This window comes from Squalius cephalus (assembly GCF_949319135.1).
Source record: "Squalius cephalus genome assembly, chromosome: 12".
NCBI classification, from domain to species: domain Eukaryota; kingdom Metazoa; phylum Chordata; class Actinopteri; order Cypriniformes; family Leuciscidae; genus Squalius; species Squalius cephalus.
In genome coordinates, this window is record NC_137133.1 from 12,167,940 (window position 1) to 12,179,453 (window position 11,514).

At 37.0% G+C, this 11,514-nt stretch overlaps 1 protein-coding gene across 1 annotated transcript; it reads right to left on the reverse strand.

Moving 5' to 3' along the window:
• Positions 1-1,391: 1,391 nt before the first annotated feature.
• On the reverse strand, positions 1,392-10,862 carry fam167ab (family with sequence similarity 167 member Ab). The gene is made up of 4 exons (XM_079889037.1): positions 10,757-10,862; positions 8,006-8,150; positions 7,548-7,907; positions 1,392-2,291 (listed from the first exon to the last, which is right to left on the reverse strand). The coding sequence occupies exons 3-4, from the start codon at positions 7,902-7,904 to the stop codon at positions 2,028-2,030; spliced, it is 621 nt and encodes a 206-aa protein (XP_079745163.1). The 5' UTR covers positions 7,905-7,907; positions 8,006-8,150; positions 10,757-10,862; the 3' UTR covers positions 1,392-2,027.
• Between the last annotated feature and the right edge of the window lie 652 nt (positions 10,863-11,514).

The window sequence follows — 11,514 nt, forward strand, 5'->3', positions numbered from 1 at the left end:
CTTCGTGCGATAAATGATTTCAGTTATTCCACAGGTCCTTACTGCCTACAAGAGCAAAAGAACCAAAAACCACAACGACACTGACCAAGCAAATTAATATAGTAAACAATAGGATAAAAACGACAAATTATTTCCATGTTTTTTTGCCACTTTTGTCTCTCTTCCACTCAAACGCACACACATACAGTACGGACACACACTCTCACAGAAACATTTTGTCAGGCTGCTCTGAAGATTTGATCAGTAAAATAGTTTAACAACTTAAAAGCTACATGACATTTCTCACTAGCGAGGTAATAATAACAGTGCCATTCTTGGAGCAGATAAACTATACAGTTTCGCTATTAGTAGACGCAGCTGCCTAAAACGGTTAACCACACACGCTTGATCTCTCTCTCTCTCTCTCTCTCTCTCTCTCTCGAATTCGAATAATTCAACGGCCCGTCGTCAAATATTCCTTATTTAAAGACAACGAGTCTGTTTTATCAATAAAATGTTTCCAAATGAACCAAAAAATTATGTGGAATCATTTTTATCATGTATCAAAATGAATTTTTATCATTTTGAGATCTACTGTGATCTCAAAATTCTGGCCAGTTGACAATACCTAGAATATCAAAATCAACTGCTGGCGGCAGATCCTTCTCCTATTTAGCACCTAAACTTTGGAAAAGTCTCCCCAACATTGCCCGGGAAGCAGACACACTCTTGTCAGTTTAAGTCTAGACTAAAAACGCATCTCTTTTACCTGCCATTCATACAGAACATTACATTTCTATTATTCAAATCAGTTAAATGATTTTTAGGCTGCATAGATTAGGTCAGCCGGAACCGAGGACACTTCCTATAACACCTGATGTACTCGTTACCTCATAATAAGAATGGCATCTACGCTAATGTTAGTCTTTCTGTTTATAACGAGGTTTACTGAAGTCAGCCGGATCCGGGCCGTATCCAGATCAGACGGTGGCCCTGCGCCTGGACCCATCCACGACGTATCCCTGAAGTGCCAGCCTCATCAGCCCTGTGAAGGCCTCATCGACACGACAGCCATCGGCACTGATCCTCACAAACTCGTCTCCATACTGGCGTGATGACTCCGACTTCCAGCCAGATGGAACTGGATAATATTCTGAATGTTCTGATCCAATCTGACTTCTGACCTGTTATGCTGCCTAAATCATAATCATACACTGTTCGCTCGTTGGCCAGAGGAGAACTGGCCCCCACTGAGCCTGGGTTCTCCCAAGGTTTTTTTCTCCATTCTGTCACTGATGGAGTTTTGGTTCCTTGCCACTGTTGCCTTGGCTTTTGGCTTGCTTAGTTGGGGACATTTAATATTCAACAATATTATTGATCTGCCTTACGATGGACGATGACGCAATTTTCTTCTAGAAACAAACTTTGTTGTATTATTTTCATGTTATCACTGTGAAGCTGCTTCGATACAATCTGTATTATAAAAAGCGCTATATAAAGGTGACTTGACTTGACATGTACCATCAAAATGTGTGCAGTAGAGGGTTAAATACCACATTTAAATTACATTAATTCATAATAAACGCCCCATCCACAATCTTGTATGTATTGCTTTACTAAGTTTATCGCATTGCATTATGGGGTTGCTTTCACCATGAATACTGCCTTAGAATTGGGCTAAACAAGGTATCTTAAAGGCACTAGATTTATAGTACCTCCTGTTTTGGAACAGCCTTTCATGTCAAAGGGTGCACAAACGATTTGGAACAGAGCGTGTGTGGTAAGAAACAGTTGTTGATATCTCATGACCACAACAAGAATTGTATGCAAAGGCATAGAGCCATGGCTAACAGATCAGACATTTTTTAGAAGTCATTGTCCATTGGATTAATTCAAATGATTTCACTGGCACAAGTACATAGACCAAGAGGCACAGGATGTTCTGTGACAACAGTTCTCATGGGTTTCTAAACAGTTGTCAAAGATTATTCATTTCACTTTTTGAGTCACTTGTTCTCTTTATTGCTGTATGGTCACTCAGAAAATTTCTAGCAAAGAGAGAAGCGTCTGGAGTTGATGTTCATCTTTGTGACACCAATGAGGCGCAGTGGTGAAGAGAGGCCAAACCCCGGAGTGACGGGTCCATCACACAAAAGATCCGACAGCTCGTCACGCTCCTCCAGGCCAAAGGTGGCGTCATTGAGCATTCGGCGGTGCAGGTGACATGTCTGCTCCACTTTGAGTTTATTGATGTCACCGCGTAGTCGCATGAGCTGGCGTGCCAATTGCTGGTCCTGGATGCGCATCTCCATCTATGAATAAATAAAATTTAGGAGAAACTCATTATGGTTTATTATGAGAACTATCTGACTCTACGCCTACTCAAATTTCATAGTAAATATTATTCAACATACTTAGTCATTATGAAACAATATTGGCTTATTTTACTCAGAATAAGGTTTAGATGCACAACGAACTACACAGTAATAAATGAACAGTTAAAGTCACCATGAAATCAAAATTGAAAATTCTTAATTTTTATGGAATATTTCAGTTTTTTTTTTTTTTTTTTTTTTTTTTTTTTTTACAATTCATGTTCCCTCATAATCCTTAATCAAAATAACTTCGCCTCCCTCTTGCAAGGACACATCTCTTCTCTTCTCTGATGTGTTTACTGGCACGAGGGCAGGACAACCTGTCAAAATAAAAGTCCCGCCCTACATTTTTCTCTTGTTTGTGAAGCCGTTTAACTTGGATATACTTCACAATAGGGAAGAGAAGACTATCGCAATTAACTTCTGTTTCATGCCGACTTTAACTAATGTTGCTGTTCATTGTTTTGCTATTGCTTTGGCAAAGTTATGTTTGTTGCCCCTTAAAGTTTTTGTGTCATATTAACTCTCAGTGTCACTGTCATAGTGGAGTTTATGTACCAAATCAAAATGTGTCAGACTTAAGGTATGTTTACACGACAACAATGTACGGAAAACAGAAACGTTTTTCTGTACAGACAACAACGTTGGTAAAATGATCCCTGTTCACACGGATCCATGAAAACGATTAAAGGGGTGGTAAAATGCCCTTTTCACAAGATGTAAAATAAGTCTCTGATGTCCCCAGAGAGTGTGTGTGAAGTTTTAGCACAAAATACCCCACAGATATTTTTATATAGCATGTTAAAGTTGTCACTTTTTGAGGATTTGCAAAAACGCACTGTTTTGTGCCTGGCCCTTTAAATGCAAATGAGCTGCTGCAGAGGGCGGGGTTTCAAGAGCTCGTGTGTGTTAGCAGCAACGATTACCTCAGGTAGACACACTAAAATGACAGAAACTGTTCTGCCTTTAATGTTAAAACGGAGTCAGACAAAGATGGAGAGACTCAAGAAGAAGTGACAACATGTAGAATGCAACAGGACGCCTCTGAAAGGTTAGTTGATGAATTTATGTTGCTGATGTGGAGTTAACTATCTTCAATTAGCATATTCTGTCATGATAATCTATAAATCACTCGTATAGGAACTGTTGTGAGATGCACACAGAGTGACTTTCTATTGCATGTGAAAAGATGGATGCTAAAGTTTGAGCTGACTCACAAATGTACTCTTATACAACAACTTTTCCTCTTCTCAACACAGACTGGTGTTCCCGGGGAGGGGTTTATGTAAATTTTAGGGTTAGTGATGTCACTAACCCTGGAGGAATGTCGTGTAGTCTCTACCAGCTGTTTGTTGTAGTCCTTTTCTTTAAAAGCAAATATCTCCCTTTGCTTTGAACTTTGAGCGTTGTAACTTTGCAGATGCTGTTTATGCTCAAACAGCAACATTACACACTAACTAAAGTTAGAAAAGTGAAATCATAATCAACCACCCCTTAAAAAAATGCTGTATTATTCATGCCAGGCCAGTAGTTGGCGATGTGACTTTATAAAGGAAAAATCACACGCCTATAGACTGAACATGTAATATGCATGGTCATGATGCATTTCTCTAGTTTACAGGTTTACAAGAAGACGATAATGCTATATTTTTCAAAAACTTGCATTTTTTCAAAAGTTTGTGTTTTCAGGCCCCCAAAATGCCGTTGTCGTGTGAATGAACAGAATGAACATAAAAAGTTTCCAGTTTTTAATCGAAAATGGTGTTGTGTGAACGGCGCCTCAGTGCTCTATTGATAGCCAGCAAATATGACATAAATTAAAAGAAGAATATACCACTGATAGGCCAACAGTTGATTTTTCATTTCTACATGTTGTCATTACTTGAGAAATATTCACTTTAAAAGTTTAAGGGTAAAAATCATAAAAAAAATCTGAATTTTAATAATATTGTAGTGGAAACCTTGATATTGTTTTTCAGGATTCTTTTTTTAATGAATAGAAAGTTCAAATAAACAGCATTCATTTGAAATAGAAATCTTTTGTAACATTATAAATGTCTTTCAGACTCATGGCAAAATGCCTGGTGTGAACCTACTGCTTCTTAATTGCTTAATCGCTTCTAACCATTTAAATAAACATGGACATGTAGATCCATCTTTGTTAGCAAATATGCTTTTGTCCATTTCACATAACAAGGGGCTCAAAATTGGGAGAGGTGCATGATCGTCAGAAGTCCCCTTGTACCTCAACTGGCTCTGTTTATTTGTTTTTGTGTCCAATTTCCTTTGCGCAAATGTTTATGAACACACACGGGGCAAAGGCAGTAGAAGAAAGGCTTCTGATGTGGTGAAAGGAGCCTCATTGCGTGCAGCGGCTATAATAGACTGTGCATACAAGTATGCCATGAACCACATGGCTCAGTGGAAGAGAAGTGATTACACTTACAGGAACAGAGAGCGAGGAAACAGACCGATCGCCTCTCATGCTCATCTGCTCACCATCCTTTCCACTCACTTTAACATGAATGGCAATCTCACGCAGTGAAGAGGTCATGGAGGCCTGCGCATTCACTCCATTGTTTCATCCAAATTAGCTAACTAATGGGGATGCTTTTTGTTTTCTTCCCTTACAAAAACATGATTGCAAAGAAGCAGCAATTATTCTGAAAAATCAGATTTATTTGTGAGAACCTATAATGACAAATAAGAATGTGTAGGATAAAGATAAATCGTTTAAAAATCTTTTTTTCTTTTTTACCATTTTCAAGAAAGAAAACAAAATATATTTTCCATACACCTTGAAAGAACGAGTGTTCACAAAATATATTTTTCCAGGTATTTTTTTATTATTCATTATCATTCATAAATATCTCATATATATATATATATATATATATATATATATATATATATATATATATATATGAGATATTTATCTCATATATAGGGGGGGAGTAGCACCACTTGACATTTTACCTGAAACTGAATTAAAGGATTAGTTCACTTTTAAAAAAACTTGATAATTGATAACTGTAATTGAACTTGATAATTGAACCTGATAATTTACTCACCCCCATGTCATCCAAGATGTCCATGTCTTTCTTTCTTCAGTCGAAAAGAAATTAAGGTTTTTGATGAAAACATGCCAGGATTTTTCCCCATATTATGGACTTCAATGGGACCCAAAACGGTTCAAGGTCCAAATGACAGTTTCAGTGCAGCTTCAAAGGGCTTTAAACGATACCAGACGATGAATAATGGTCTTATCTAGCGAAACGATCGGTCATTTAAAAAATAAATTAAAAAGTTGAAGTTTTATAAGGACAAATGCTCGCCTTGCTCTGTTCTGTGATGCGCGTTCGTGACGTCACGTAATACGCAATTACGTTGAAAAGGTCACGCTTGAAAAATTTCTGTCCTGAAGAAAATTTTCTTTTAGGCTTTTTAATATTAAAGCACCCAGGATACGCACACGAAATGGGCATTTTAAACGATAAACTGACACAAATACATTTGAATACGTGTATATGGTCCTCCTTCCGCACATTTGTAAACGCGTCAAACGTGACCTTTTCAACGTAATTGCGTATTACGTGACGTCACGAACGCGCATCACAGAACAGAGCAAGGCGAGCATTTGTCCTTATAAAACTTAAACTTTTTAATTTATTTTTGAAATGACCGATCGTTTCGCTAGATAAGACCCTTATTCATCGTCTGGTATCGTTTAAAGCCCTTTGAAGCTGCACTGAAACTGTCATTTGGACCTTGAACCGTTTGGGTCCCATTGGAGTCCATTATATGGGGGAAAATCCTGGCATGTTTTCATCTAAAACCTTAATTTCTTTTCGAATGAAGAAAGAAATACATGGACATCTTGGATGACATGGGGGTGAGTAAATTATCAGCAAAAGTTTTTTTAAAAGTGAACTAATCCTTTAACATTTATAATAGAAGTTTTTTTTTCTGATATTTTATGAGACTTGAGCTTGACATAAAGTCATGAGGATTTTCAGGGGTCCCGTATAATTTCCTATTGTTTTATTTGTTTGTTTTTGCATGTTGGTTACACTATATGACTATTTGATGGACAAAAGAAATTAGTCCACTCCTCTTATGGACTTTTGCTGCCTTCACATATTATCGGAATTTTCCTACTTCCCACTTCTAAAGTCGTGATTATGAGCTCATCACATCCAAGTGCTTTGTTGTCGGAAGAACAGGAATAACGGAGGACACCAGGTTTAATACAGCCTATTTATTTGGTAAATCTTATTAAAGCCAAAATGATATTTAGCGTCCTTTTCATTGACAACCATAAACATTCACAGAGCTATATAGATAGTCAGCTTGCGGAATTTCGGTCAAATACAGGCTATTGTTGCTGTGTATAAAACAAACAATATGCTTCAAATTATGTAAATATGCACTATGACAAGGCGAGCTGTTGTAATAAAAACAAATAAAGAAAACCAGTCAGCAGTCGTTCTCCCCTCCGCCATGTTTAAAGGTTATGGCATGCCCAACTCTAGTACTTGGGTCTCAAATAATCCATGTGAAGCATGTGAAGGCAGCATCAATATTCATAATATATGCATGTTTGAGCTGTTTTAACTGAAAGCAACTTGCACTAACATATCTTAAAATATGTCAGTGCCACTGTTTTGTCTCAAGATGCACACCAGTAATGTTTTTATCTAAGGCACGTTTATAAAAGCTACTTAAATGCCCTAATTGAACTAAAGCCTTATCCTGGCTTAATCTAAGCCCTGTCTGTAAATCCAGGCCTATACTATGCCGATCTAATTAAGATTTTCTTTCAAGAATTTAATACATTACAATATCAATTTTTATCACCCTAATGTTTTTTACTTTATGCTGTTGAAAAAATATTAACATTAATTATATGTCATTTTAATTCAGAGATAATGCCACTTAAAGGTACACTACCTATTAACTTAAAGGTACACTATGTAACTTTTTTTGCTCAAACGAGTGCATCATAAATCCATCTTCCAAACCTTGTTGTTGTCTTATCCTGAATCACCTCGGCCTGTAATAAGTGTTTATATTCAGACTATTTTGTTCTTCTGCAAGACGGATAGTTCTGTTTATTAACCGCCAGAGCGCCACAAAAGTCAGACATCAAGTCCTAATTAGGATACAAACTGGTTTTGAAACATTTTGACTTACCAGTTCTTTTCTAAGCCAAACCAGAGCTTCGTCAATATTATCGAACCCTCTAAGGCTTTTAGAAATCAGCCCGTTTCCTGCAGTCACTTGGGAATTCTCGATGTTCCTCTGAGGTGTTGCACTGGGCTTCAGTCCAGCACCTTTCTCCAGGTCTGATGAGCTCTCTGGCACGGCTAAGCTTTTGAAGCTCTGAGCTTCCACTCGTTCCTTCCACTCAAGATAGGACGGCCTTCTGGTTTCAAGTCTCAGCTTCTCAGTCAGTGCTTTCAAGTTTCTCAAGTGATCATCTGGGACAACCTCAACCTCAAGGCCATCATAGTCCGCTATATTAATCTGAGGTATAGAGCTCGCATCCATGGCCTTTGAGGAAGTGGTTAGTGTCGCCAAAAATAAACAGTGAAAATCAATTTAAGTGTCAGATGATCTCATCGCCTTGTTTGATCAATAAAAATACAGACCTTTGGATTTGCTTGTAGTTACCAGGATGGTTAGTCTGCGGGGCTATAAAATAAATCAGCAATGGAGATATTGACCTTCCATTTCTCCAGCGGTATCATCCCAGTAGTGTAGTCATCCAAACATATCTTGCTTCTTGATCCTTTCCTTCAATCGAAACAAACTTGGTTACCTTTTTATCATTTAAATGTTTAGGCCTAATATTAAATATTTATATGTATCAATTACTTGTTCCACAGTTAGCCCGCTTGTTCCACAGTTAGCCCTATAAACCATGTGGTAAGTTGTTCAATTTAATGGCATAGATCACCCAAAAATTTTAATTCTGTCATAATTTACTAACCCTCAGGTTGTTCCAAACCTGATTGAGTTTCTTTCTTCTGTTGAACACAAAAGAAGATATATTGAAGAATGTTAGTAGTAATCAAACCGTTGACGGTATAGCCATTGACTTCCATAGTTTACCACGATTTGATTACTAACATTCTTCAAAATATCTTCTTTTGTGTTCAACAGAAGAAAGAAACTCAATCAGGTTTGGAACAACTTGAGGGTGAGTAAATTATAACAGAATTTTCATTTTTGGGTGAACTATCCCTTAAATTGATTTTATATGATTATAAGTAATTTAAATGAATACACATTGAATATATGATTATTCAAATGAAATCAAATACATGCAAATATATAATACCAAATAATGCCTTTTATGGAGTGAAAGTAGAAGGGAAAGAGAATTTGATTCTATTATTTGGTTTTAATTCTGTAAAATCAGAAGTTATTCTACCTCCTAATCCAGATCTTCTGGAGTAAATCATGGGTTAAATGGGCAGTTTACTGATCACATGGACACTTTCCACCCATGCCTTATATCACAGGCTCAATCTTACAAAGCTGGTGGTTTCCATAGCAACTAAACCCAGCCTATGAGTCAGCAGCACTGAAGACTGTCTGCTCTAAAGAACTAAATGTCACTACCAGCCAGACCTGCATGTGACAATGAGCAAAGACTATAATGCTGCTCAATTACAGTCTTTCATTACTCTAATACAGATAAGCAAAACTACTACTGGACAGACATAATCGTATGAAGTAACTGGCAATAAATGGGCATTGTGCTTATAATGTAATTGGTCACAGGACCACCCACATTTTTAATGCTTTCCCACAAAGCTGTCTGTCTAATGTACGTGTGATATAGTGTTTGGCATTTTGCCTTGATGTATTTCATCATCACAGCTGCTCTAGGAATGTGTCCTTCCCATAGGAGGAGTGGATGTTGGAGTATGTTGGTTCTTAATTGGCCTCACTTTAACCTCCACACGGCTCCAGGACTAATCAAACTCGGCTCATTTAGCGCTTTGCTCTGTGTGTGGCAGCAGTGGCGTCACTCATCTCACAGGGGGATCCATTCATCCCAGACCACTCTCACTTTAGACTGAAAATATGTGATTCTTAAAAGCCTTAGTGACTTTAAAACTAAAGTTAATTCATGGTCAAAAAAGTGCAGAGTCCCTACAAAGAGAATGAAAATACTGTATGGAATGTGAGAAACAAATGACAACATGTTCTCATGAATATTCACATTCTGTTTACATAAGCATGAATATGTAAATGCCTGTAGTGTGGTATTTATCAACAGACTAAATGAGCTCTGAAAGTTATAGAATTTGAAAGTTAACAATATAATATAATATAATTAGTGCTGTCAAATCGATTAATCGCGATTAATCGCATCTAATAGAAGTATGTAAATATATAGATAGATAGATAGATAGATAGATAGATAGATAGATAGATAGATAGATAGATGTGATTAATCACGACTAATCGATTTGACAGCACTAAATAGAATAGAATAAAGTAGAATATATTTTTTCTTAAAAAAAACAACTCTTTTCGTGAGTCATAATAATGGTTTTGAGTGCTGTATCTTTCCACACACTCTAAAGTGTTATGTTTAGAATGCAGATCTCAAGGGGAAAATTCTCCTTTTTTCCAGACATTAAACGTTCTCGGTCCAAACAGACAGTTTAGAACACTAGTCATGACTGAATTTATCCATGTCTAATTAGATGTGGTGAACATAACTGTCATATCGCTGCAGTGCAAATCTGTTTTTCTCAGCATAAAAAGATTGTCCTATTTGGAGTGAAAATGGACTGTTCCAGCCAGAGTTGCGCTTCATGACCAATATATGATCATAAATAATGTATTTTCCTAAATGACTAATCATTTTCCGTTTTAGCGGTTCAGTGTCTTTAACATATCGTGTCATAACAACATTTCTTTGATTATTACCAAAGAGTTTATTTATTACACATGTCACATAGCAATGATTAACTCAGCCTAACTGATACATACAAACTTGTCAGGGTGTTGAATAACCTATGTCTTCTAGACAGATCAGGAACATTAAATTTGTATTATAATGTCATAAATTAGACTATATTATTTTAAAATGCACCACAGCTCGCCTAATCATGGTCAGTCAACGCAGCTGATTAAAATGTAAAGTTCATTTAAGATTATCCCCAGTAACCTAAGTGAAGTAGATCCTGATAAAAATCTGATTGAAAGTCACTAAAAAAAAAAAAAAAAAACTTCCAGAGCACCAGCTCAGTAGTGACTCTTAATGAAGATTTAAATACTTTTATTTTCTAAAAGATCGAAAATATCCAGTTCATATGGGGTTTAGAGAGTCATGAACTCTACCTTCGTACGGATAGTATTAAAGAAAAGATGAGTCTTACCTTCATAGCCAAGTTTATCAGGCACTTGAAGACAGTCTTCGCGTCCCGCTCTACTGGAGAACTCAACAACACTGCTTTTACTCCACACTTGTGTCTTGAATGAGATGAGAGGCTTGAATGGAGGAGGGGCTTAAATTGCGTCAGGTTGTGGTCGTCGTGGAGACGGTAAAGAATCTGCTCAAAGCCGCGAGTCCAGCAGCATCCCCGGATCTCACAGCAAGGAGAGGCCGGCATTGTAGACTTCTCTAAAACACAGGATATGGCCGTTGTCCACTTGTGTATCCATCCATCCATCCATCCATCCATCCATCCATCCATCAGTAATACACAATAGGAATCCTGTGGAAATATCATAATAAGCTATCAAACATTTTTAAAGCCCAATTTTACATCTAATTCAGCATTTTAATCATAAATATTTGTATAGAATTTCACAGAGTTGGCCAATGTGGGAATGCGCGTTGTTTTGTGTAGCTATTTCAGTTCTTAAAAAAGGTAGAAAACAGAAAAGTAGACCATTATTATCCAAGAAGACCATGAATGCATTATATATTGGGTAGGCAATTGGGCTATATTGATGACTTGACTATTTATTATGTTTGTGTGACCTCTGGTGGAGAATGTTGATAATGAAACTTACAGTATAGGGCTATTCGTTTTTACATAGCTATAGCCTATGTAGCCTGACTATGTACTTTTACAGCCTATCGTTAAACACATTAGTCAGAATGTGATGGTAAACCCTCGCAAACAGAAAT

Excerpts from the sequence above, each read along its gene's own strand:
- fam167ab (XM_079889037.1), bottom strand. The coding sequence starts at position 7,904 with ATGGATGCGAGCTCTATACCTCAGATTAATATAGCGGACTATGATGGC. Across the intron at positions 2,292-7,547 it reads TTTGGCTTAGAAAAGAACTG|ATGGAGATGCGCATCCAGGA; the intron begins GTAAGTCAAAAT and ends ATTTATTCATAG.